This window comes from Schistocerca serialis, chromosome 1, assembly GCF_023864345.2.
Source record: "Schistocerca serialis cubense isolate TAMUIC-IGC-003099 chromosome 1, iqSchSeri2.2, whole genome shotgun sequence".
NCBI classification, from domain to species: Eukaryota; Metazoa; Arthropoda; class Insecta; order Orthoptera; family Acrididae; genus Schistocerca; species Schistocerca serialis.
This window is the reverse complement of record NC_064638.1, coordinates 867,821,121-867,848,974: the sequence shown is the minus strand read 5'-3', so window position 1 is coordinate 867,848,974 and position 27,854 is coordinate 867,821,121. Positions and strand designations below refer to the sequence as shown.

Below are 27,854 nucleotides of genomic sequence, written 5' to 3'. Positions count from 1 at the left end.
GTATAAGGAGCTGTGTTTCGGAAGAATGATATTTTCTGAATCCATGCTGACTAAGTGCCAATAAATCGTTTTCTTCGAGGTACTTCATAATGTTCGAATACAGCATATGTTCCAAAACTCTACAGCAAATCGATGTAAGTGATATGGGCCTGTAATTCAAAGATTACTCCTACTTCTCTTTTTGGGTATTGGTGTGACTTGAGCAATTTTCCAGTTTTTAGGTATGGATCTTTCTGTGAGCAAGTGGTTGTATATAATTGCTAAATATGGAGCTATTGTATAAGTATACTCTGAGAGAAAACTGACAGGTATAGAATCTGAACTGGAAGCCTTGCTTTTATTAAGTGATTTAAGCTGTTTTGCGACACTGAGGATATCTATTTCTATGTTTCTCATCCTGGCAGTTGTTCTCGATTGAAATTCAGGAATATTTACTTCGTCATCTTTGGTGAAGGAGTTTTGGAAAATCATGTTTAATAACTCTGCTTTAGTGGAACTGTCATCAGTGACTTCACCGTTGTTATTGCGCAGTGAAGGTATTGACTGCATCTTGCCACTGTTGTACTTTATGTCTGACCAGAATTTCTTTGGGTTTTCTACCAGATTTTGGGACAGAGTTTTGTTGTGGAAATTATTGAAAGCATCTCACATTGAAGTATGCGCTATATTTAGAATTTCTGCAAAACTTTGCCAGTCTTGGGGATTTTGCATTGTTTTAAATTTGGCACGCTTTTTTCGCTGCTTCTGCAACATCGATCTGACCCGTTTTGTGTACCATGGGGGATCAGTCCCATCACTTATTAATTTATGTGGTATATATCTCTCAACTGCTGTCGATACTATCTCTTTGAAATCATTCCACAACTTTTCTACGCTTATGTGATCAGATCGGAAGAATGGAGACTGTCTCTTAAAAAGGCATTAAGATAATTTTTATCCGCTTTTTTAAATAGATATACTTTCAGTTTCTTTTTGATGGTTGTAGGAATGTCCTAAGTGACTACATTACACTGAAATTGCAGCTGTACTACTGTTATGTGTGTATAAGGTGGCGTGGAGGAGGGGGGAAAGGAAGTGAGTAAACTGTGGCTGGAAGGGGGGGGGGGGGGGGGGAAGCATGCACACAGAACAGGAGCATGGCACCAGTGATCTCAGGCTGGTGCAAGGAGGGGGAGTTGCATGAGGTGCGCATTGATGTGGAGGAGTGGGCTTGGAGGGAATGACATAACAGAGGAAAGAGAGACTTTGTGGAGGTTGGTGTGAGTGTAAAATGACATAAGTGGGGGTCACAGGGACAGGGGTGGATGTTGGTGTGAGTGAGACAGGGGCTGGTGGAGATTGAGGAAAGCAGGATGATACACTATAATCAGAATCTTTTCCATCACGTTATTCACTGTTAACCATATGTCCATCTGATGTGTCTCAAAAAGCATAGTATCTGTTTTAATTGAAGGGCTGTTACACTGGTACAATTCACATAACTCCACTTTTTCAAAGTAAGACACCTTTCTCTCCTCATGTGCCAAGTTGCAGTATAGCAAATGGGACTGGCTGTGTCCCATTGATTTTCTAATTGAGAAAAATGTCCCTTGTATATTTGCCACTATTCTTTCATTTAATCATTAACTGATACTAGCATTTTCAAACCCTTTTAATAATTAAAACTTATAAACATACAAGACATAATTGCTGGCCATTGCTGAGTTTCACAAAGTGAAATATTTAGTGGTGCCAATAGAAGAGAGAAGTACTTGACACTATAGAAGTTTTTGGAACTAGTAGTTCGTTACTCAGAAAGGAGAGAGCAATAGGCTGGAAGTGTTAAAAAGGAAGGGCAAGTAACTCAAACCTCATGGTGTGATAGACCCACTTGTTTTGTGGATGAGAAAACGCTATGTAATATTATATTATTTCATTTCTTTCTTGCCGTACTTCTCAGTTAGAATTTTGCATTTGGTCTTAAGTAATTTTGTATGTTAATTTGCAACACACTGAAAAATGTGCTCAATCAGTCTTTAGTTCCATCATTACCTTTCCCAATTTTACTTATTGTTCTCATAATTCATAGATGTATTCTTGTAACTCATTAGTATTTTCCAATGTTACTTATTCTAACTACTTTATTTGCTCAGTAAGAGCTCCAAACCATTTTCAAATATTCATGTTCATGATAACCACTGTAATACTCCCCTTATGATTAAATAATACAGTGATTGTATAAAATGGACAACTGAGCAAAGTTACAGAAACACATTAACAAGCCTCTTGAATTTACCCAAAAAGGCTGCACTTTGCAATGTTTTATTAAGTCAAGTTAACATGTCATGTCCTGATACATTATGGTTGCTTCTAAAACAATGTTTGTGATATTCTATCAGTCATACACTGAAAAATCTGTTTTCGTTGTTCCTCAATACCTCTCACTATCCAATCACACAGACATGTTGCTGGATGTGTTTTGTCAGGTTCAGTACATGGAAGTCACAGTTAAAGTTGGAGCAGCTACTACAACCCCTTGGCTGCTGAATATTTAACTTGAAACTTAGTTGCACACACTTTGGCATATGTTTGTGTCTCTCCTCCCCTCAGAATGCGTTTCCTAGTGACATTTTTTGTCCCTACACATCTTTCTAGCCCAAAGGTTTTCACACATTATAAAGTCCATTTGGAACCTAAACTTTAAGAAAAGCCACTTGTTAAGAGTTTTTTTTTTTTTTTTTCTTTCTGTTGTTGTTTCAGTATGTGATAAATATTTTAATTAAGGGATTGAGGAACTGTACATGTCACAGTTGTATTTATGATCGTGTTCTGTTTAGATACAAGGAGGTGACCCAACAGCAACTGGCCAAGGTGGTGAATCTATTTGGGGAAAGCCATTTGAAGATCATTTTAAACCAAATCTCCAGCATACTGGTAGAGGAATACTGTCAATGGCAAACTCTGGCCCAAACACAAATGGATCACAGTTGTAAGTAAAAGTTTTACACAGAGTATCTGCAGTAAACCATTAAAACTATTAATCCCCGCACTAACAGTGGACTGAAATGACAGAATGTGAAACAGGAAGGATTAGCATCACTTGTGACAAGGATCGCTTAGTAGAGTTATGAAACATGTGTAAATTAAATTTTTGTTACATTATTAAAAAATTAAAATCATTACATGTATGCTTTGTTTTACAGTTTTATCACATACCGTTCTTGCCGGCACTTAGATGGTAAGCATAGTGTCTTTGGAAGAGTTGTTGGTGGACTTGATACTTTGACTGCTATGGAACGCATTGAAACGGATAACAAAGACAGACCAATTGAAGATATTATTATTGAAAAGGCACAAGTATTTGTTGACCCTTACCAAGAAGCAGACGAACAGGTATATTACTGTAAAAGAAGTAATAGTATTCTGGTTTCACCAGTATTTCTTTAGTTTGCTTAGTTTGTAAGTGTTTATTTAGATTTACCAAAGATGTTAAACCATTGTATTCAAAAAAATGGAAAGTCCAGGATAGAATATCAACAATATTATGAGAAGGATAGATTCTAATCATAATAAAGATGACACGTTGAGTTGCAGACAGGTACGAAGAAAAGATTGTTACATGGTGGAGAAGTCAGAGATAGTGGTCGTGTGTGTGTGTGTGTGTGTGTGTGTGTGTGTGTGTGTTGTGTTGTGTTGTGTTGTGTTGTGTGTTTCTTTCTTAAGAAGGCTTGGCTGAAAGCTGACTATGTAACAGTGTTTTTGTTGTGCCTGTCTGCAACTCAGTGTGTCATCCTTATTGTGGATAACAATCTATACTCTTCATAATATTAATAAACGTTTGTGTTGAATACTTTTATTTTTACACTGTACTGAAAATGCAAACAATGGAATAAATGAGGACTGTATTGTGTAGGCACTGATTTGTACATTAGCATATAGAATTAACTGGAACATGATAACTCAGCTTAGGAACTCACATTTTTATTCATAACACTCAGGTACACAGCTACAGTGTCTCATTGTAGTGTATAAATTAACAAGGGTCTCTTCAAAAGGAAGGGAGTAACAGTGGTATGGAGGAGGAGGGATGGCAATGTCAGTGAGAAGGATTATGGCACTAGCAAGATCAGCCTGGTGGAGGCTGATGGAGTAGTGTGTTGTACAAAGTAATGTAAGAGCTGTTGGGGATACAGAATAGAGTAAAGAGAGAATGACAGCTGAAAACACTGTGTGGAAGTGGTTCATAGACTTTTAGAATAATGAATGGAGTCAGAATGAGAATGTCAGGATGAAGCAGTGAGGAGTAAAATATTGATGAGTGAGAGGACAGCAGGGGAAGGGGAAGAAGTATGGAGCTGCTTGTAGAATGGGAACTAGTAGAGATTGATGTCAGAGGGATTGTTGGGCCAAAGGGTGTATTGGAGGAATACTTCCCACACAAAAAATTCAGATTAACTGGTTTTGAGAGATGGAAAGGAGAGGTGGGTAACATTTTGTACGAGTTGTAATGCACAAGTTGAAGTTGACCACATCATTTTCAACAACATGCTCATTCTCTTCTGGAAGTGCAGCATAACTTACAAAGTCTGCTCATATCCTTAGTGATGTCACAGAATTTTTCAGCTAAATATTTTTCGTTCCTCACCTTTACCACCAATGCACATCAACATTCTACCTTCACAAAAACCATGCGTAACAAGCCATGGGCCTAAGTGCATGGTCATTGTCATGAAGATATTTGTGAACTGTTCTTTTATCCTTTAGAATCTCACTGCAGTAGATTTGCTTACTACTGCCAATTCTAATTGGTTGTAACTAAGAGAACAACCTCTTCCCTGTATTTGAATGTCTCCTGTCACTTGATAGGAAGTCCAGACTCAAAAATTTGTTTTGGGACGTCCCAACAGTGTTCACTGCCTCATGCTAGCACTGAACACCAACCATTCCTGGAGTTACAACAACTAATCCATGTCCCACTTACAAACACAGTCATATGTAAGTAAACTGACCTTTCCCATTTTCTGTAATAATGCTGAAAACTTGTACTCTAGACTCACACAGACACACATAGTTATTCCTAGAATACATACCCTGACTCATCCAATAAACTGTTTTTGGTGAGTGTGGCAAGACAATGTATGTTATGCTGCAGAACTATTCATCCCAACACAGCAGTAACACACTTTAGAAATACATAAGAAAAACCTCTGCTGTTTTGAATGGTTTATTCCAGAGTCATTGAGTAAGATGGTACAGTGGTTAAAACTTGGACTTTGCGTTTGGAAGGATAAGACATGAAATCCAGCAAGACCATCTAAATTTGGGTTTTTTATGGTTTCCCAAAACTACTACTTATGAAAGGACAGCATGGTTCTTATAAAAAGACATAGCCAAGCTTGTGCTCAGTCTCTAACGACCTCATCATCAATAGGACAGTAAACCCTAATTTGACCTGATTAAGTAATCAACTAATTCATCTCATGTTTTTTTTTTTTTTTAATTGCGTAGTACATAGCAAGTTTCATGTAAGTTCACGAAAGAAGCAATCATCAGGAATGTTAATGAAACACTGTTATACTGACTGGCTTTTTTCCCCTTGTTAACAAAATATCATATTTTGCTGTATTTCACAAATGGAAATGACAGCTACCCTGGGCACTATGCAAAGGAAAGACTGTGATTTAAGTTACGGAAAGAACGTTTCCTTTCTCATTCACATATGAAACATAAGAAGTAACTATTTTATGCTAATATATATTTATGAGGTTACAAACTTTCAGGGATGATGGAAAAGGGTAATTATACCAGTATGAGGTAATCGAACACGGTCCAGAAACAAGAAGTTGAAAGTTATAACAGAATACCATTCAGATACCAGAAATGAAAGAGGAAGCCGCCTGGTGGAATTTTGCACAGAGCACAACTTAATCATAGCTAACACTTGGTTCAAGAATCATAAAAGAAGGTTGTATACATGGAAGAAGCCTGGAGATACTGACAGGTTTCAGATAGATTATATAATGGTAAGACAGAGATTTAGTAACCAGGTTTTAAATTGTAAGACATTTCCAGGGGCAGATGTGGACTCTGACCACAATCTATTGATTATGAACTGTAGATTAAAACTGAAGAAACTGCAAAAAGGTGGGAATTTAAGGAGATGGGACCTGGATAAACTGAAAGAACCAGGGGTTGTACAGAGTTTCAGGGAGAGCATAAGGGAACAATTGACAAGAATGGGGGAAAGAAATACAGTAGAAGAATGGGTAGCTTTGAGGGATGAAGTAGTGAAGGCAGCAGAGGATCAAGTAGGTAAAAAGACGAGGGCTAGTATAAATCCGTGGGTGACAGAAGAAATATTGCATTTAATTGACAAAAGGAGAAAATATAAAAATGCAGTAAATGAAGCAGGCAAAAAGGAATACAAACGTCTCAAAAATGAGATCGACAGGAAGTGCAAAATGGCTAAGCAGGCATGGCTAGAAGACAAATGTAAGGATGTAGAGGCTTATCTCACGAGGGGTAAGATAGATACTGCCTACAGGAAAATTAAAGAGACCTTTGGAGAAAAGAGAACCACTTGTATGAATATCAAGAGCTCAGATGGAAACCCAGTTCTAAGCAAAGAAGGGAAAGCAGAAAGGTGGAAGGAGTATATAGAGGGTCTATACAAGGGCGATGTACTTGAGGGCAATGTTATAGAAATGGAAGAGGATGTAAATGAAGATGAAATTGGAGATATCATACTGCGTGAAGAGTTTGATAGAGCACTGAAAGACCTAAGTTGAAAGAAGGCCCCGGGAGTAGATAACATTCCATTTGAACTACTGACAGCCTTAGGAGAGCCAGTCCTGACAAAACTCTACCATCTGGTGAGCAAAATGTATGAGACAGGCGAAATACCCTCAGACTTCAAGAAGAATATAATAATTCCAATCCCAAAGAAAGCAGGCGTTGACAGATGTGAAAATTACCGCACTATCAGTTTAATAAGTCACGGCTGCAAAATACTAACGCGAATTCTTTACAGACGAATGGAAAAACTGGTAGAAGCCGACCTCGGGGAAGATCAGTTTGGATTCTGTAGAAATATGGGAACATGTGAGGCAATACTGACTCTACGACTTATTTTAGAAGCTAGATTAAGAAAAGGCAAACCTACATTTCTAGCATTCGCAGAGCTAGAGAAAGCTTTGACAATGTTGACTGGAATACTCTCTTTCAAATTCTGAAGGCGGCAGGTGTAAAATACACGGAGCGAAAGGCTATTTACAATTTGTACAGAAACCAGATGGCAGTTATAAGAGTCGAGGGACATGAAAGGGAAGCAGTGGTTGGGAAGGGAGTGAGACAGGGTTGTAGCCTCTCCCGGATGTTGTTCAATCTGTATATTGTGCAAGCAGTAAAAGAAACAAAAGAAAAATTCGGAGTAGGTATTAAAATCCATGGAGAAGAAATAAAAACTTTAAGGTTCGCCGATGACATTGTAATTCTGTCAGAGACAGCAAAGGACTTGGAAGAGCAGTTGAATGGAATGGACAGTGTCATGAAAGGACGATATAAGATGAACATCAACAAAAGCAAAACGAGGATAATGGAATGTAGTCGAGTTAACTCGGGTGATGCTGAGGGAATTAGATTAGGAAATGAGACACTTAAAGTAGTAAACGAGTTTTGCTATTTGGGGAGCAAAATAACTGATGATGGTCGAAGTAGAGAGGATATAAAATGTAGACTGGCAATGGCAAAGAAAGTGTTTCTGAAGAAGAGAAATTTATTAACATCAAGTATAGATTTAAGTATCAGGAAGTCGTTTTTGAAAGTATTTGTATGTATATGTACGGAAGTGAAACATGGGCGATAAGTAGTTTGGGCAAGAAGAGAATAGAAGCTTTCGAAATGTGGTGCTACAGAAGTATGCTGAAGATTAGATGGATAGATCACATAACTAATGAGGTACTGAATAGACTTGGGGAGAAAAGGAGTTTGTGGCACAACTTGACTAGAAGAAGGGATCGGTTGGTAGGACATGTTCTGAGGCATCAAGGGATCACCAATTTAGTATTGGAGGGCAGAGTGGAGGGTAAAAATCGTAGAGGGACACCAAGAGATGAATACACTAAGCAGATTCAGAAGGATGTAGGCTGCAGTACATACTGGGAGATGAAGAAACTTGCACAGGACTGAAGACCACAATAACAACACCTCTGACAGTGAATCTCTTCTACTGGAAGCTCTTTGCTCTCCATATTTTGGGAGAAGGTAGTATGGACCAAAAAAAGGGGAAAAAAATTCCAGTAACATGGGCTCTAAATTGCATCCCTTAAGAGCTATGAATCTTTGCAACTGTGAAATGCATCTCTTCTACTGAACTAGTGTTCATAGCTTTTAAGGTATGCATTTTAGAGCCCATGTTCAATAGACAATTTTTTCTTGTTTTGGTTCATACTACCTCCTGCAAAAATACAGAAAGCAAAGAGCTTGCAGCAGAAGAGGTCAGCTGTTAGAGGTATCAAAACAACTTTCAACTCAGTTGTTTCCAGACTAGAGTCCCTTACCTCAAACTGATATATTTAAAAACTGATACATTTACCCTTCTGTATCAGCTCTGAAAGTTTGTAACATCATTATGGAATCATCCTTATTTTTTCTCTCTCTGAAAGATAGGAGAGAAGCAGAGACTATGATACACAAGTGCTAGAAAGGGTGTGCCTCGTCAGAGTTTATCCTTTAAGTAAAATTGTCCTCACTCTGTAGGTCGGTGTGAGCATCACAGTACTGTACTAGGTATGATCCTATTGGAGAAGCCTGCCTTTTATATCTTTTATGAGGTGCCCAAACTGATCGGCCCTTTTAAATGTTCAGCTACAACTGTTAGAGCTTGTCAATATAGTTTTGGTATAAACCCAGGCGTTGGTCAACACCGAAGAAGAGGAGAATTGTATTCTATGACTAGCCTTGACCTAGAAATTGATTCAGCTTCTCAGTTTCTATCGGCTGGGACGAATTTGGTCATACCAAACTTTGCACACTGAATGTGTAATATTTATCCTAAAATCAAAATTGGTTTAAAACATTGAGAATGTTTTTGTTATTTCAGCTGATTGCTGAGAGAGAAGAAGAAGCCAGAAAGGCAGAAGCCGCAGCTAAAGAGCTAAAGAAAAAATCAGCAGGTGGGAATCTTAAAGTCTTCAGAGAAGGTGTTGGTAAATATATCAACATGGAAGAAATTTCAAAGTAAGTAATCTTTTCGGTAACAGTATTACTTATTGTACATTATTTTAATAAAAATCAGCACACATTTCCATAGATGAATAGTCATAGTAGATGTAGGCTCGGTTTTTGGTGCCATTAAGGACTTTTTCCTGAATAAGAGCTCTACAAAAGGTTTCACTCAGTCTTGGGAAGGGAAGTTACGAGCTGCTTTTTGAAGGATAAATAGTACTTCTTGAATTTAAAAAAAAAATTTAAAAATAAAACACCTTGCAGTGACAATAATAGCACCACATAATTTATTAATTGTATGCAAGACTTACAAGCAGAAATACTGAAACATTTTATTTTAGTTATTGAATACAAACAAGCATATTTATTTTTTGTTTAAGTAGTAGAAAACTTCACAATAAAATAATATCATGCACACCATGTATGAGTTGTAAGCAAACAGTTCCTGAAATTCAGGTGATCAATGAGCAACAAGATTCGAAGAATGAAATTATAAAGTTGCTACAAAAGGACATTGAGGCATTAAAAACTGAAATATTCGCTACAAGGAAAGAAAATGATAGGTTAATACAAGAAAAGCAGTCCTGCATGTGTGAAATCCACAAAACGGAATTAAGTGAAACAGAATCCCGCGTTTGAGAAAATTCTCAGCCAAATACAAAACAAAACTGTAAAGATGCACGTGTGAGAAATGTGGCAGAAAACATACAGAATCTATCCACTGGAATATCGGTAAACAAATAGAAAACAGTGACCTACAAAAAGGACAAATGTAAAATTATTGTAGCAAACCCAACTGAAAATAGTAAATTTATTGTTATTGGCAATTCCACACTGAAAAATGTTACAGTTTCAGACTCTGAAATCAGTGTCCGTCCTGGACTTTGATCGCAATGGATCAGTAGACATTTTCAAAACATCTTGAGTTAGAACGAAGTGGAAATGAAAAAGGGACAAATACAAAGGTGTTTTAATTCATGTTGGGACAAATTCCATTCGGAACAGCAGAGAGGAAGAAATAATCAGTGAAAACTCAAAACTTGATTCAGTCAACCAAAACTGTTTTTACGAGTTCAAGAATTGTTGTTAGTGGGATCTTGCACAAAAGCTTGGTAAGTGATATGTATATAAACAATGGAATTAGGAAACATTGCAACAAGCTGGGTGTGATCTTCATTAATTCAAATAAATTTTTAAGCGATGAATGTCTGGGAAAGGATGAGCTACACTTGAATAGGTGAGGTTCAACGACTTTAAGCAAAAGCTCGCTGTAAATATAATGGAACTATGATGCTCTTCAAATCATAAATAAACCCAAAAACTCTGTTCTGATGCATTTGAATATAAGCAGCTTAACAGCAGAATGTCCAAATCTCAGTTACTCTAAAATTGATGAATTGCAAGTCATACTTTCAGAATTTGTCAACATAAAGGTGGTATAGAATGAAATTTTCACTCTGCAGTGGAGTGTGCGCTGATTTTGAAACTTCCTGGCAGATGGAATGGACAGTGTCTTGAAAGGGGGATATAAGATGAACATCAACAAAAGAAAAACGAGGATAATGGAATGTAGTCGAATTAAGTCGGGTGATGCTGAGGCGATTAGATTAGGAAATGAGACACTTAAAGTAGTAAAGGAGTTTTGCTATTTGGGGAGCAAGATAACTGATGATGGTTGAAGTAGAGAGGATATAACATGTAGACTGGCAATGGCAAGGAAAGCGTTTCTGAAGAAGAGAAATTTGTTAACATCGAGTATAGATTTAAGTGTCAGGAAGTCGTTTCTGAAAGTATTTGTATGGAGTGTAGCCATGTATGGAAGTGAAACATGGACGATAAATAGTTTGGACAAGAAGAGAATAGAAGCTTTCGAAATGTGGTGCTACAGAAGAATGCTGAAGATTAGATGGATAGATCACATAACTAATGAGGAAGTATCGAATAGAATTGGGGAGAAAAGGAGTTTGTGGCAACTTGACAAGAAGAAGGGACCGGTTAGTAGGACATGTTCTGAGGCATCAAGGGATCACAAATTTAGCATTGGAGGGCAGCGTGGAGGGTAAAAATCATAGTGGGAGACCAAGAGATGAATACACTAAGCAGATTGAGAAGGATGTAGGTTGCAGTAAGTACTGGGAGATGAAGAAGCTTGCACAGGATAGAGTAGCATGGAGAGCTGCATCAAACCAGTCTCAGGACTGAAGACAACAACAACAACAACTGGCAGAGTAAAACTGTGTGCCAGACCGAGACTCGAACTCGGGACCTTTGCCTTTCACGGACAAGGGCTCTACCAACTGAGCTACCCAAGCACGACTCACGACCCGTCCTCACAATTTTACTTCTGCCAGTTCGCAGGAGTACTTCTGTGAAGTTTGGAAGGTAGGAGACGAGGTACTGGCGGAAGTAAAATTGTGAGGACAGGTCATGAGTCGTGCTTGGGTAGCTCAGTTGGTAGAGCGCTTGCCCGCGAAAGGCAAAGGTCCCGAGTTCGAGTCTCGGTCTGGCACACAATTTTAATCTGCCAGGAAGTTTCATAAAGGTAGTATGCTTAAATGGACACTGGTTTACAAAAGAATGCATAGAGGTTTTAAATAAAATCAAAAATTTTAAGTTTACCAGCAGCTATTGTAGAAACAACACATCTCATGGAGACTCCTGTATTTCAGTTGTCCAATTGAAAAATATATTTTTGAAAGTTGTTGTGTAGAGCTATATGATTTATATACTCTGATAATATCAGTTTACAAAATTCCTGGAAGTTCTGTCAATAATTTATTTATTTAGAGTATGGCTCATAACATCACAGTAAAAATTACAGAAACAACACAATTTTAAAAAAAATCACATATGTATAAACAGAGCAATAAATAACAGTTTGTATATAAGGACACCGCCAATTGTAAATTTACACTCACAGAAGAGCAATCACAACCAGACGTCCAGCTTAGATAACAAATAGTCGATTGCCTCTTGGGTCGCCATTAGGAAATCCTGTGGGTCACCCTCATATGCCCTTAGTGGGCATTCGTGCACGATGTGTTTGACCGTCTGTCTCTCAGTGCCACAGTCGCAAGCGGCCGAAGGAAGTTTACCCCATCTGTGTAAGGAGTCGGCGCATCTCCCACAGTTGGTTCTGATGCGATTAAGAGTTGACCAAACTTGCGAGGGCAATCAAATCCTTTTGGTTTACTAAAGATGCATGGCATACTGTGGCAGTTTGCTGCTGTTCTGCTCTCCCATTCCTCTTTCCATCGGTCATTTATTTTAAAGTTGGTTTGGTGCAGAGCCTGTGCGGTCTTTAGTGGAGGATGCCTAGACCGGAGTCGGTTTCCTTGGATGTCGTGAGTATCTTCATGGATTTGCAATTGAGGGTTGGTCATGATTTTTTGAAATTCTCTAACCAGAGCGTGTTCACGGCGCAGGTTAGGAGGGGCTATGTTACTGAGAACAGGCAGCCACACTGTAGGAGTTGGCCTGATTGCGCCTGATATAATACGCATTGTTGCATTAAGTTGGCTATCTACCATGTGTGTGTGTTTGCTGTTGAGCCACACTGGGGTCAATAAACTTTTTGTAGACAAATTTCACTCTATTTTAGAAAAACTAAATAAAGAAAGCAAGTAAAAGATTGTGATCGCAGCAGATTGCAAATTTATATACATTAGTTGAATGCAGTGACACAGTAACATTTTGTGATTTAATCCAGAAATCTGGGTTTAACGTAAACTTTACTGTGTGCACTAGACAAAAAATTGCAATCAGCAACCTGCATAGATAATACTCTTCCAAATTACCAGTTTCATGATATTAGGAAGTTTTCCCTAGATCTTCAATATATGATCACTCTGCTTTGTTTATAGAGCTCCCAGAAACATAGAAACTGAAGTCTGAATTGTATGTGACAAGGAATTTTAGTAAATAATATTTAGAATTTTTTGTGATAAGTGTCTGCAGACAGGCTTAATTGAGAGACACTTACTGGCCAAAAGCTTTAATAAGTGTCCTTAAATTGTGCCTGCCTGCAATTTAATGTGTTTTGTTTGTGGTAAGTAGCAATCTGTCGTTTCCTACATTGTTGATATTCCTACCTGGAGTTTTCGTTGTTCAGAAGTAAAGAGTAAATTGAATTGGTTTACACCAGGAATAAGAGTTCCTAGTGCCAGAAAAAAAGACAGCTGCACAACGAGCCTAAAGTAAATAGAAACCCTGATTTTGTAATTTATCTTAGACGTTACAAGACTGGCTTTAAGAGAGTTCTATTTGCTACGAAGAAACTGGAAAAAAAAGTATTTTTATAATCAAATAAAAAAAAATAAAACAAAGGCATTCTGCTCTCTTGTGAAGCCACAGGTGGGAATAAATGTTAGAAGTTCCAAAATTTCACAGATAACAATTAGTTATGATATTATTGTAAATCCTGTTCATTCGTCAAATTCCTTCAATTAATTCTTTTTAAATGTAACAAAGTCTGATGTAAATGTGACAGCCCATAAGGACAACATTAATTTAGGCACATAGAACCCAACCCCTTTGAACAAGGGTGTCTCCCAAATGTGCTAAAATATGCTGAGATAAAGCTACTGTTTGGAAAGGGATCCCCAGAAAATATGGGGAACTATCTTTCTCTATCTTTTGTCCCCGTCTTTTCTAAAATAATGGAAAAACTTGTGTCAAAACAACTTGAAAATAACATTATATCTAAAAATCAGTTTAGCACAATAAACACCATCAGAGAATTCACAGAAAACATAAGCACCTTTTTGGACCAGGGCAAAAAGATTTCAGGAATATTGTGTGATCTAGCAAAAGCCTTCAATTCAGCGAACCACTCATTACTACTTTACAAACTACGAGTTACAGTAACAAGGATACTGCATTAACGTGGTTCAATTCTTATCTGACACAAAGGAAACAGAGAATTATTTTAACACTGAATTCAGTCAACGACTACTCTGAATGGAAAACAAATTTCCAAAAGATCCCGCAGGATTCAATACTAACAAGGGAACATCCCCATCGCACCCCCCTCAGATTTAGTTATAAGTTGGCAAAGTGGATAGGCCTTGAAAAACTGAACACAGATCAATCGAGAAAACAGGAAGAAGTTGTGTGGAACTATGAAAAAATAAGCAAAATATACAAAGTGAGTAGTCCATGGGCAACATAGGCAACATCAAGGAGATTGCAAGCTCAGGAGCGCCGTGGTCCAGTGGTTAGCGTGAGCAGCTGAGGAACGAGAGGTCATTGGTTCAAGTCTTCCCGCGAGTGAAAATTTTAATTTTTTATTTTCAGACAATTATCAGACTTCAGGCACTCACACATAATCAATATCGCACTCCAAAATTCCAGGACGTGTTCAGATTTGCTTGGACATATGCAGGATTTGACGGTCTACACACGAAAAATTTGAAAACGTTAAAAACATATGTTTTCACAGAGCACAGAGAAAACTGTGCGACTGTGAAACTGTTGCATTCATTTGTTGCAGTTTACGTGACACACTCTTATGTTTTCATCACTTTTTTGGGAGAGATTATCACATCCACAAGAAAACCTAAATCGGGCAAGGTAGAAGAATCTTTTTACCCATTCGCCAAGTGTGCAAGTTAGGTGGGTCGAAACATATTCCTGTCATGTGACGCACATGCCGTCACCAGTGTCGTATAGAATATATCAGACGTGCTTTCCTGTGGAGGAATCGGTTGACCTATGACCTTGCGATCAAATGTTTTAGGTTCCCTTGGGAGAGGCACGTCCTTTCGTCTACTAATCACACGGTTTTGCGGTGCGGTCGCAACACACAGACACTAAACTTATTACAGTGAACAGAGACGTCAATGAACGAATGGACAGATCATAACTTTGCAAAAATAAAGTAAGTAAACTTTTCGCTCGAGGGAAGGCTTGAACCAACGACCTTTCGTTCCGCAGCCGCTCACACTAACCACGAGGCCACAGCCCGCTTATGCTCAGTTCCTCCTTGACATTGCCTATGTTGCCCATGGACTACTCACTTTGTATATTTTGCTTATTTTTTCATAGTTCCACACAACTTCTTCCTGTTTTCTCGATTGATCTGTGTTCAGTTTCTCAAGGCCTATCCACTGTGCCAAATTATAACTAAATCTGAGGGGGGTGCGATAGGGAGGTTCCCTTGTAAGTTGATACCTGTTCTTGTCGTATGTCAATGATTTACCATTAGATATCGATGCTCATTCAGTCATGATAGAAAAAATAACACTATTGAAAGAATTCCATATAGAGTACAAAATATTCTACAAAAACTTGAATCCTGATTCCATAAAAATTGACTAAAACTGAACGTTGCAAAGATCCAGATAATGCAGTTTTCTCTAAATCTGCAGCAATGGGCCTGTAAACATAGCTAATAATAGTCAGTTGGTGACAAAAAAAAGTCATGTGAAGTTCTTGGGCCTAGACCTTGACAAAAGTCTTAACTGGAAGACACATATATACCTCGTGACAAATTAAATTCTCTAGCTTTTGCAATGTTTATTTTATCTGGTGTCACTCATGGACACAAGGAAGACTGTCTATGGTAGTTACTTCAGTTTGGTTATTCAGTCTGGGATAAATGTCTGGGGAAATTCTACAAACAGCACAAGGCTATTAATTCTTCAGAAGAAATTCATTACGAACGTGTGCTGCCCATAAAAATGAGTTATGTTGCCCATTATTTAAGAAATTAAAAATACTAACCATTCCTTCATTGCAAACATTTCAAAGTTTAATTTTTGTGTACAACAACCAATGTAAACTTAAAAAGTATTGCTTCAACCATAGCTATGGTACTCATCATAAGGAGAACTTTGAACTTCCCTCACATCAATTAAAAGCTTTATGCTCAGACACCACTGTGCATAGGGCTAAAAATATGTAACAAACTATAGTGTAGGATCATATTAAACATGGACCTTGGCTCATTGAAAAGATTACTCCATAACATTTTAGCAGAAAAGTGTTACTACACTGTTGAAGAATTCATATAAGACAGTTTTGCAGTCTTAACAATAGGAAGAAAGATATAGACTCATAATTGTAAACTGTTAATATGTAACAAATATTTTAGTGTTATATGTACTTTTATTAGATGCACTTGCATAATTATTAATCTATTATTCATAACTTTCTAAAACCATATATAAAAAGGTATTTTTGTAAATCATTATATTCATTTCAAATTTGATGTGTGTCCTGTACAGTAGATCTAATGATCTGGCACTGTACGTAATGAGACTAATAAATCACTGTTCAGTTAGCCCACATAAATAATTGTACATAACTGTTGGTGGTTTTTTTTTTCTCCATTACAAAATTGTCATGGCTAATGTTAGAGAATAATTTTTCATTTGACAATGGGGAAAAATATATTGACATGCATTTTATTCTCATTTTAAGGTGAAGCACAGATATTTAGTTGTTCATTCAGCTTAAATAACAAAGGAAAATTCATTTAAGAAAGAATGGCTGGAGTCCTTCAGTGGGAAAATTCTTAGTACTGTTGATAAACACACATAAAAATATAAGAAACTCTCATAACATTCAGAATTATTCATTGGTTCTCAAGAAAGAAAGAGGGATAGGGTGATTAAGAGTGGTAGGATGATTAGTGGTGGAAGGGACCCACCTGATGTGAAAACAAGGAGACGCAAAGATGAAAGGGGAAGTGTTGAGAGAATAAGAAGTCAGAGACAGTAAATTGGTAAGCATTGTTCCAGCTTCAGTCCGGAGATTATGATGATGATGATGATGATGATGATGATGATGATAGTGAGAAGTGAATATGAATAAAGAGGAAGAGAAATGAAATCAGTAATGTGATTAAAAACTTAGAGGTAAAGTAGATAGGGAAATTGAGAGGTGACAATGAAGACGAAAAAGTAAAAAGCAATAAAAATATTTAAAGAAGACATAATAAACAAAAAATCAAGAGAAAAAAGAGGGAAGGAGAATTGTATGTTAATGGACATTGAGTCCAGGAGAATGTCGTGATGTGAGAATATTATGAAGGTTGAGTTTCCATCTCTAGCAGATAGGGGAATCCGAATGTCCTGAGTGGTGTGCCAGGCACTCATCTCCTTTGACTAATATTTTAGTTCAGCAACTGGATACTGAGGTCCCAGAACAAGACAGTTCTTTTATGTCCATTCATGCTCTCCACTAATTTGTTGGTTGTCAGTAAACAGTTTTTCTGTGTGCGTAAATGTCCAACGAGAAAACAGACAAAAAAGGAAAAAGAGGTGGTAACTTGGTGGAAAAAAAGCAAAGACCTGCAATACAAGTGATTTGTTGGTGTAAAAATCAAGTACTTGAAATAACAGCATTTAAGAAGTGAGAGTATATGATGGAAAAAAGTGGAGCACTACATCAGTGTATCTTGAAAATCATTACATTGTGCATGCTCAAATAGTTATCTATGGTAGTAGTCAGAGATCCAGATATTAAAAAAAATTATTCTGATTTCTGATCATGACAAATCTAGTATAAAAATTCAGTTTTTATTGGCAATATCAATAAGTTTTTCCTCAGACATGATGATTGAGCATTGCTGAGGAAAAAAGCAACATCACTAGTTGATGACTTTCATTATATGAGGGAATATGAAATGGATTTTCGAGTGTCGTAACACTTCTGTCTGATTAGGAACAGATCATACATTATTATATTTGACCTCAAATTTTTCAAAAAGGATGCTATTGGCCGAAACCATACTACTTTTGATTGATCCCCAACTAGTATGCCAAAATTTGTGGAAATCAATGGGATGCACTGTCTGACCTTTCCTTTTAAGTGCAAACTGCTTGACCTAGATTGTACTCAGTATTGCACTGTATATACAACTTAATTCCAATCAAAACAATAATGTAATATTTTAACAAAATTTAAATCTTTGGAAGAAAATTACATATTGTTCATTTGACTATATTATGAAAAGGATAGATTGCTTACTCACCATATAGTGGAGATGCTGAGTCGCAGGCAGGCAAAACAAAAAGAGTGCTAAACAAGTAAGCTTTCAGCCAATAGGTCTTTTCCTGCATTAGACACATATACGTACAAATTCACGCAAAAGCAACTCATACACACAAGACCTCTGTCTCTGGCAGCCAAGGTCAGCCTCGGCAGCCAGCGACGTGCTCATGTGTGTATGAGGTGTGTTTGTAGAATATGTGTGTGTATATGTTATCTAATTCAGAAGAAGGCCTTTTAACCAAAAGCAGTCTTTTTGTTTTGCCTGTCTGTGGCTTTGCATCTCCACTATATGGTGAATAGCAATCTATCCTTTTCATAATATTATCATTATTCCATTCTGGATCCTTCTTTTGTTGTCTGTACTTATTTTCCTAGCAATAGGATATTAAACTCTCTCAAAAAAAGACATTTCTTCTACCAGTTTACTGATTAATGTAACTGTGGCAACCTTCACATTTTCCATTTTTAAATTTTTTTAAAGGAATGATGCTGCAGAAAACTCTGGGGGTCCTCCAAAGAAGAAGAAAAACATTGGTTATAGTTTTGGTGACTTCAGCAGTTGGTGATCCAGCAGTTGGGATTTATCCATTATGACATGGGCACAATGGATTAAAGCAGTAATGGGTTGGAGACAGGTGGATCATTTGTACAGTATGCACCGAAGCTCACTCTGAGAGATGGGTCCAACACTCTTTGTAAGGACAATTTATGAGCAAAAATGTTTTAAATGTTTTGACTTCAAACAGCAGAGGTGTTCTGTTTTCCCCTGTAGTTTTCATGCTCTTTTTTACAATCATATGATTTGTGTAAAATATTTATTTTCTGTTTATGTGTAAATAAAAATGAAATGTTACTTGTTTTGAATATGTGTAGCTAATTCTCAGTAAAGTAATGAACTGTAGGCATTAGTTATAAGGTCTTACATTTTATGTGGTATCCTACACATAGAAATAAATATGACATGGATACTGGATCTGTAGTAGACACAGCAGAAAGCAAAAAGCACAATTGGCATTCATTCATGAAAAGTAGAACAACAACGGCAATTGGGCAGATTTAAACTTACAGGTACTGGCACTAATATATTTGAGAGAAGGGGAAGGAGAGGGAGAGAAAGGAATGTGATAGAACCCAGGTAATGAAGAGAGAGTGGAAAGAAAGTGGTGTTGCTGTCTGAGATATATAAAGAGAAAGAAACGTAAGGGAAATAAGACGGGAGCTTTTGTTTTACTGTTTGACAGAGAGAACTGACTGTATGTGTTAATTGTTGTGAGACGGAAGAAATTAAGTGCTGCAGTTTTCTCTTGGATGCAGCAGAGGACTGATTTGCATACAGAGTGCACGTAGCTTGTTCCAGATGTGATTGCAGTAGCGGAGGAGGAACTGTGAATTCTGTTGTTTTGTGCATGGTCACAGCCCGGTTATTAGGTAAGTCAGACTCTATGATGACATGACAGATATTTGGCTCGATGAGAGACACTGGGGTTCATTCACAATTAGGAAGGGCTCAGGTAGACATAACACACGGTAGCTGCATAGCTAGTCTGCCTGCAACTATCCTAATATAATTATGAAACAGTGACATGACCGAATACACAGACGTTGCATATGTAACATGCACAAGCATTCATGGTTAGTTCTAACCATCTAGTGTTTTCACTATTTTCAATTCAATAGTGGAAGTTTGGCAGAATGGGGGATTGCACAAATGTATGTTTCATATCTTGTGCAAATATGATTCAACACTCCTGGAGGATGTAGAGGCAAGCAGAAGTCTTCCTGCATATTTCTTTACAACCACTCATAAAATGTGGCTTCTTCTGTAAGCTATATTTTCTGTTTTGTCATGAAACCATTGTGAACACTTATTCTTATGAAAAATTAAATTTTTTTGCTATGAGCATGCTAATTCATTGTGCCTAGTGCTATGTTGATACAGGAGTGAGAATGCTTGCAGTATTAAAGAATGAAGTGTCAGATTTTTTGTACCTATAAATTTGTCGTTTCGCTGTAGCAACTTGCGATTTGGTAGAACAATTCATTGGCAGTCATCAGACAGTGACTTAAAAATGTGTTCTTACACTCCTCTGGTAGGTAAAAATGGCAACATTCCAGTGTAGCCTCACAAGAAGATTACATGCAGAAAAGTTTTAAGCTTTAGAAAGAACAAATGCAGACATGTGGTCTGAGCTGGGTTCTACTGTTTTGTCACATCTTGCAAATGCAATTTTCCAGCTGAGGGTGTGGACACACTTTTAGTAAATTGTCTCTCCATTACTTATTTTTGATAAAACAACAAAAAAACAAGGACACTGTTAAAGGGTGAACAATAGTTGTGTATGAAAACACCTCAAAAATAGTCCTTAGTAATGAAAGCAGTCCTGCTTTTTGTTCTCGAGCAGTATTCTGATCATGTAACCAACCACATCATCTTATGACCCTACAGGAATTAAAGGGTCATTAACTGATTGATGTGTTTTATTTATTTATCCAGGGACTATCTTACGAAGATGTAAGTTTTGTTATCATAATACAATTTAAACAAATAGCTCAAAATATACATACACATAGAGTATACGTTTACATGAAGACAGGACAGTCACTTAGCTGTGGCACTGTTGAGGAAGTGAACTCCATCCTTACAACTATAAGGTCAGTATCTTTAACAGCTACACTGCCTCACTCGGTCGATCTCTACACAATGTTCTTTGATTTTCACACAATTTGGTGCATATAACTTATCCTATAAAACATAGTTTTTCTCTACATCGTTGCACACACTAACGATATCCACTGGTGACTGCTGGACCACAAACCCCTTACACCAATTCCAGTCTGTCCGGAAAACTTGACTCAAGGCCTTGTAAGCATGCAACTATGCTGCACACACATTTTGATGTCCTCTTCTCAGCCCATCTGAAAAACTGAATCAGCATATCCCCAAGATGAGTGAGATGTTGAGCTCAAAAGAATAACACGAAATTTCTATCATATGCTCTTGATCTTGGCACATGATTTCCTTATACAACTGTTAGATGGTGATCATGTGTTGTAATGGGACAGCATGTTGTAGGTATCCCCTTTCATTATTAACCACTGCATCATTTCAGACACTCTGGTTACAATTCTGTACATTAACTTTTACTGTGTCTTAGCTGCTATGGAAGTATTTCATCCCAGTGGAAACACTTGCGAACATCTAAATTTTCCATCACGTTCAAGTGCTGCCAACTGTTGAGCATCTCTATGAAAATATCAGCAAGTCAGTATAGCACAGGGCAGCAGATCACGACCACCAGAATACATGGATGTGGTTGATTTGCTACATTGCACTGTACAATTGAATATTGTTGTTGTTGTTGTTGTTGTTGTTATTATTATTATTATTATTATCATTATCATCTTCTTTCCTTTCTCAGACGTTATGTCTGGTTAAAAATGGAAAGTGACGCGGACCTTGATCAAGCGTGACTTCCTTTTAACTGTAAGGTATATGTTGCATTGCATTTAGGAACTTTCGGGTAATTGAACATGTATCAATAATTACAGATTTCTGTGGTTGTATAGATACATTTGGATGTAGCTGTATTGCATTGATGTACTGGTGGATATTGTGTGGTATGACTCCTTTAGTTGATAGTATAATTGGTATAATGTCAACTTTATCCTGATGCCACATGTCCTCGACTTCCTCAGCTAGTTGGATGTATTTTTCAATTTTTTCTCCTGTTTTCTTCTGTATATTTGTTGTATTGGGTATGGATATTTCGATTTGTTGTGTTAATTTCTTCTTTTTATTGGTGAGTCTGATGTCAGGTTTGTTATGTGGTGTTGTTTTATCTGTTATAATGGTTCTGTTCCAGTATAATTTGTATTCATCGTTCTCCAGTACATTTTGTGGTGCATACTTGTATGTGGGAACGTGTTGTTTTATTAGTTTATGTTGTGTGGCAAGTTGTTGATTTATTATTTTTGCTACAGTCATGTCTTCTGGAGGATTCTGTATTTGCTAGTAATGTACATCTGCTTGTGATGTGATCTACTGTTTCTATTTGTTGTTTGCAAAGTCTGCATTTATCTGTTGTGGTATTGGGATCTTTAATAATACGCTTGCTGTAATATCTGGTGTTCATTATTTGATCCCGTATTGCAATCATGAATCCTTCCGTCTCACTGTATATATTGCCTTTTCTTAGCCATGTGTTGGATGGGTCTTGATCGATGTGTGGCTGTGTTAGATGATACGGGTGATTGCCATGTAGTATTAACTTTTTCCAATTTATTTTCTTCGTATCTGTTGATGTTATGTGATCTAAAGGGTTGTAGAAGTGCTTACGAAATTGCAATGGTGTAGCCGATGTATTTATATGAGTGATTGCTTTGTGTATTTTGCTAGTTTCTGCTCGTTCTATAAAGATTTTTCTTAAATTGTCTACCTTACAAATGTCTGCTTGTGTCTGTGTATGTGCGGATGGATATGTGTGTGTGTGTGTGTGTGTGTGTGTGTGTGTGTGTGTGTGTGTGTGTGTGTGTGTGCGCGCGAGTGTATACCTGTCCTTTTTTCCCCCTAAGGTAAGTCTTTACGCTCCCGGGATTGGAATGACTCCTTACCCTCTCTCTTAAAACCCACATCCTTTCGTCTTTTCCTCTCTCCTGATGAAGCAACCGATGGTTACGAAAGCTTGAATTTTGTGTGTATGTTTGTGTTTGTTTGTGTGTCTATCGACATGCCAGCGCTTTCATTTGGTAAGTCACATCATCTTTGTTTTTAGATAAATGTCCATAATGTAGGTTTTTTATGTTGATAAATCCCCTTCCTCCTTCCTTTCTGCTTAATGTGAATCTTTCTGTTGCTGAATGTATGTGATGTATTCTGTATTTGTGGCATTGTGATCGTGTAAGTGTATTGAGTGCTTCCAGGTCTATGTTACCCCATTTCACTACTCCAAATGAGTAGGTCAATATTGGTATAGCATAAGTATTTATAGCTTTTGTCTTGTTTCTTGCTGTCAATTCTGTTTTCAGTATTTTTGTTAGTCTTTGTCTATATTTTTCTTTTAGTTCTTCTTTAATATTTGTATTATCTATTCCTATTTTTTGTCTGTATCCTAGATATTTATAGGCATCTGTTTTTTCCATCGCTTCTATGCAGTCGCTGTGGTTATCCAATATGTAATCTTCTTGTTTATGTGTTTTCCCTTGACTGTGCTGTTTTTCTTACATTTGTGTGTTCCAAAAGCCATATTTATATCATTGCAGAATACTTCTGTTATCTTTAGTAATTGGTTGAGTTGTTGATTTGTTGCTGCCAGTAGTTTTAGATCATCCATGTACAGCAAATATGTGATTTTGTGTTGGTATGTTCCATTAATATTATATCCATAATTTGTATTATTTAGCATGTTGGATAGTGGGTTCAGAGCAAGGCAGAACCAGAAAGGACTTAATGAGCCTCCTTGGTATATTCCACACTTAATCTGTATTGGCTGTGATGTGATATTATTTGAATTTGGTTGGATATTAAGTGTGGTTTTCCAATTTTTCATTACTACGTTTAGGAACTGTATCAATTTAGGATCTACTTTGTTTATTTCCAATATTTGTAGTAACCATGAGTGGGGTACACTATCAAACGCTTTTTGGTAATCAATGTATGCGTAGTGTAGCGACCTTTGTTTAGTTTTAGCTTGATATGTCACCTCTGCATCTATTATTAGTTGCTCTTTACAGCCTCATGCTCCTTTGCAGCAGCCTTTTTGTTGTTCATTTATAATTGTGCTCTGTGTTGTATGTGTCATTAATTTCTGTGTAATGACTGAAGTTAATATTTTGTATATTGTTGGTGGGCATGTTATGGGGCGATATTTAGCTGGGTTTGCTGTGTCTGCTTGATCTTTAGGTTTCAGATAAGTTATTCCATGTGTAAGTGTATCAGGGACTGTATATGGGTCTGCAATGTAACTGTTAAATAATTTATATCTAAAAAGAAAGATGATGAAACTTACCAAACAAAAGCGCTGGCAGGTCGATAGACACACAAACAAACACAAACATACACACAAAATTCTAGCTTTCGCAACCAATGGTTGCCTCGTCAGGAAAGAGGGAAGGAGAAGGAAAGACAAAAGGATATGGGTTTTAAGGGAGAGGGTAAGGAGTCATTCCAATCCCGGGAGCGGAAAGACTTACCTTAGGGGGAAAAAAGGACAGGTATACACTCGCACACACACACATATCCATCCACACATACACAGACACAAGCAGACATTTGTAAAGGCAAAGAGTTTGGGCCTCTTTGCCTTTACAAATGTCTGCTTGTGTCTGTGTATGTGTGGATGGATATGTGTGTGTGTGCGAGTGTATACCTGTCCTTTTTTCCCCCTAAGGTAAGTCTTTCCGCTCCCGGGATTGGAATGACTCCTTACCCTCTCCCTTAAAACCCATATCCTTTTGTCTTTCCTTCTCCTTCCCTCTTTCCTGACGAGGCAACCATTGGTTGCGAAAGCTAGAATTTTGTGTGTATGTTTGTGTTTGTTTGTGTGTCTATCGACCTGCCAGCGCTTTTGTTTGGTAAGTTTCATCATCTTTCTTTTTAGATATATTTTTCCCACGTGGAATGTTTCCCTCTATTATATTCATGTTAAATAATTTAGTTAGATGTGAACGTGTTGAGGTGAACTTCTTTAGCCAGAAATTTGCTATTTTATCTTTTCCAGGGGCTTTCCAATTGTGCATAGAATTAATTGCTCGGGTGACTTCAAGCTGCAACATTATCACTTCAGGCATTTGTGGTATCATCTTGTATGTGTCTGTTTCTGCTTGTATCCACCGTGCCTGTCTGTTATGTTGTACCGGGTTTGACCATATGTTGCTCCAGAAGTGTTCCATTCTGTTATGTTTGGTGGATTGTCTATTTTAATGTGTGTGTTATCTATTGTCTGGTAAAATTTCTTTTGGTTTGTGTTGAATGTTTGGTTTTGTTTCCTTCTATTTTCACTTTTTTTGTATCTTCTAAGTCGTTTGGCCAATGCTTGTAATTTCTGTTTCTTTTCATCTAATTGCTCTATCGCTTATTGTTGTGAGATTTTACCTACCCTTTTTCGTTTTTTGTCTGATATTTCATTTCTTATAAATTGTGTTAGCTGTCCGATGTCTTTTCTCAGTTTTTCTATTCTGATCTGTAGCCTGTGTTACCATGCTGGTTTTGTGGGTTTCTTCTGTGTATTGGTTGGTTCTGATCTCTGCCTAGTGTGTATATTTAGTGTAGTGAGTGCTCCTATATAAACCAGTAGTTGTAACTCTTCCATAGTTGTATCTTCATTTATTTTGTTGTGTATGATTGAATATAATAGAGGGAAACATTCCACGTGGGAAAAATATATCTAAAAACAAAGATGATGTGACTTACCAAACGAAAGTGCTGGCAGGTCGATAGACACACAAACAAACACAAACATACACACAAAATTCAAGCTTTCGCAACAAACGGTTGCTTCATTAGGAAAGAGGGAAGGAGAGGGAAAGACGAAAGGATGTGGGTTTTAAGGGAGAGGGTAAGGAGTCATTCCAATCCCGGGGGCGGAAAGACTTACCCTAGGGGGGTAAAAGGACAGGTATACGTTCGCGCGCACACACACACACATATCCATCCGTACATACACAGACACAAGCAGACTGTTGATAGTTGTTATTGTTGTTTCGACTTGTGGGTTATTTGGTAGTCTATGCAAGAATGGTCTAATGTCTGTATTTGTGTCTTTGTATTCTATATATGTCAGCTGAAATTTTTCTTCTATATCTAATTATGTGTGTCACTTCATGTTCTCTTTGTGCTTGTTCTGGTGGCTGTCTTAAGATTTCGTTTTTCTCTGATTGTTTAATTGATGCGTGTTGTTCTTTGTTTTTTTGCTCTGGGATGTTTGAGTCCATTACTGTATTTTCTTCTTCTTCTTTGATGTTTTCTAATTCTGACTGGGGTATCCTGTTATTTTTGATTATTACACGGATCTGATCAGCTAGTCGTCGTTCTGTTAAAAAATTTACTTCTGGGTATCTGGTAATAAATGTTGTATATACTTGTGATCTGTATCCAGTTGTGTTGGTTCCTAAGTTTGTTGCTTGGTAATAACAGAACATGAGGTGTCGGTTAACTTCATCTGACCATCTCATCCTCCGTCTTTGTTTTCCTTCTGGAGTGGTTGCAGGAAGCATATCCTGCAAAACACCTCTATTTGGATTTAAATCATTTTCCGTGTGGCTAGCAGTGTCTTTACCATTGGGAACGGGCATAAGGTTCAAGCGTCGTCCCCGACCATGACTGCGCTTGTCCGAGGCTTCATCATCCCCGACCATGACTGCGCTTGTCCGAGGCTTCATTAGTTCTGTCCTGAACCAACTAATCACACTAAAAGGGGGGTTAGCCCTATTAGTGGTTTGTTCTTTTCGTCACCATTTACAACTAGCAGAACATACCAGAGGCCTATTCTTTTCCCGGGCCTCCACGGGGTTTATTATTATTATTATTATTATTATTATTATTATTATCATCATCATCATCATCATCATCATCATCATCATCATCATCATTATTATTTTGCATGGTAGCTACTGAATGATCATTTTCCTATTTATTGTAATAGAGGCTATTTCATAATTAGTTATTTTAGTACATAAAATGGAGCCAAGTGTAGAAAGTATGCTTTGAAAATGGGTACATAGTTTTGTATAAATCTTGCATCTAAAATCATTAAAAAAAAACACTTAAGAGCGTTATCACTTAAAGAAAAAATTTTCTTCCTTGAGAAAAAATATGGAACTGAAAGGGTGAAGTAATATTTAATCATGTAGTATGATTTACTTATGAAGATGTTTTTGCTGGATTTTTAACCAGATGTATTTGAAGTAAAAATATTATGAAAAGGAAAGTTGCTACTCACCATATAACGGAGATGCTGTTGCAGATAGGCGCAATAAAATGACTCACAAATAAAGCTTTCAGCCAGTAAGGCCTTCGTCAACAATAGACTACATACACACACACACCTGCAGTCTCAGGCAACTGAAACCACACAGCGAGCAGCAGCACCAGTGGATGATAAGAGTGGTGACTGGGTGAGGATACGGAGGAGACTGGGGTGGCGGACAGTGGACAGTGAAGTGCTGCAGATTAGATGGAGGGCAGGGGAGAGGTGGGGAGGTGGAAGGGGGGAGTGGGAATAGTGGAAAAGGAGAGAAGTAAAAAGACTGGGTGTGATGCTGGAATGGCAGCTGTGTAGTGCTAGAATGGCAACAGGGAAGGGGGCTGGATGGGTTTGGACAGTGACTAACGAAGGTTGAAGCCAGGAGGGTTACAGGAACATAGCATGTATTGCAGGGATTCCCACCTGCAGAATTCAGAAAAGCTGATGTTGGTGGGAAGGATCCGTATGGCACAGGCTGTGAAGCAGTCATTGAAATGATGGATGTCATGTTTGGCAGCGTGCTCAGCAACAGCGTGATCCACTTGTTTCTTGGCCACAGTTTGTTGGAGGCCATTCATGCAGTCACACAGCTTGTTGGTTGTCATGCCCACATAAAATGCAGCACAGTGTTTGCAGCTTAGCTTGTAGATTACATTACTGGTTTCAGAAGTGACGTTTGTAACAAGACTTGAG

General features: G+C 37.6%; 1 protein-coding gene and 1 long non-coding RNA gene across 3 annotated transcripts in view; one reads left to right on the top strand and one right to left on the bottom strand.

Annotated features, from left to right (window-relative positions):
- Window positions 1-19,065, top strand: part of LOC126485814 (RING-type E3 ubiquitin-protein ligase PPIL2) — an 81,999-nt gene extending 62,934 nt beyond the window's left edge. The window contains exons 8-12 of the mRNA XM_050108904.1: window positions 2,817-2,968; window positions 3,183-3,372; window positions 9,080-9,216; window positions 18,683-18,769; window positions 18,814-19,065. Of these exons, the coding sequence (XP_049964861.1) occupies window positions 2,817-2,968; window positions 3,183-3,372; window positions 9,080-9,216; window positions 18,683-18,767 (564 nt within the window). The 3' untranslated portion in view covers window positions 18,768-18,769; window positions 18,814-19,065. The remainder of the gene's footprint in view (window positions 1-2,816; window positions 2,969-3,182; window positions 3,373-9,079; window positions 9,217-18,682; window positions 18,770-18,813) is intronic.
- Window positions 1-27,854, bottom strand: part of LOC126485841 (uncharacterized) — a 95,825-nt gene that overhangs the window by 38,211 nt on the left and 29,760 nt on the right. Inside the window, exon 3 of one of the 2 annotated variants that reach the window (XR_007588082.1) lies at window positions 20,700-21,125. The exons of the other annotated variant lie outside the window; for it this stretch is intronic. This is a non-coding gene — a long non-coding RNA (uncharacterized LOC126485841). Of the gene's footprint in view, window positions 1-20,699; window positions 21,126-27,854 lie in introns of those variants that run through there. 2 annotated transcript variants of the gene reach the window in all.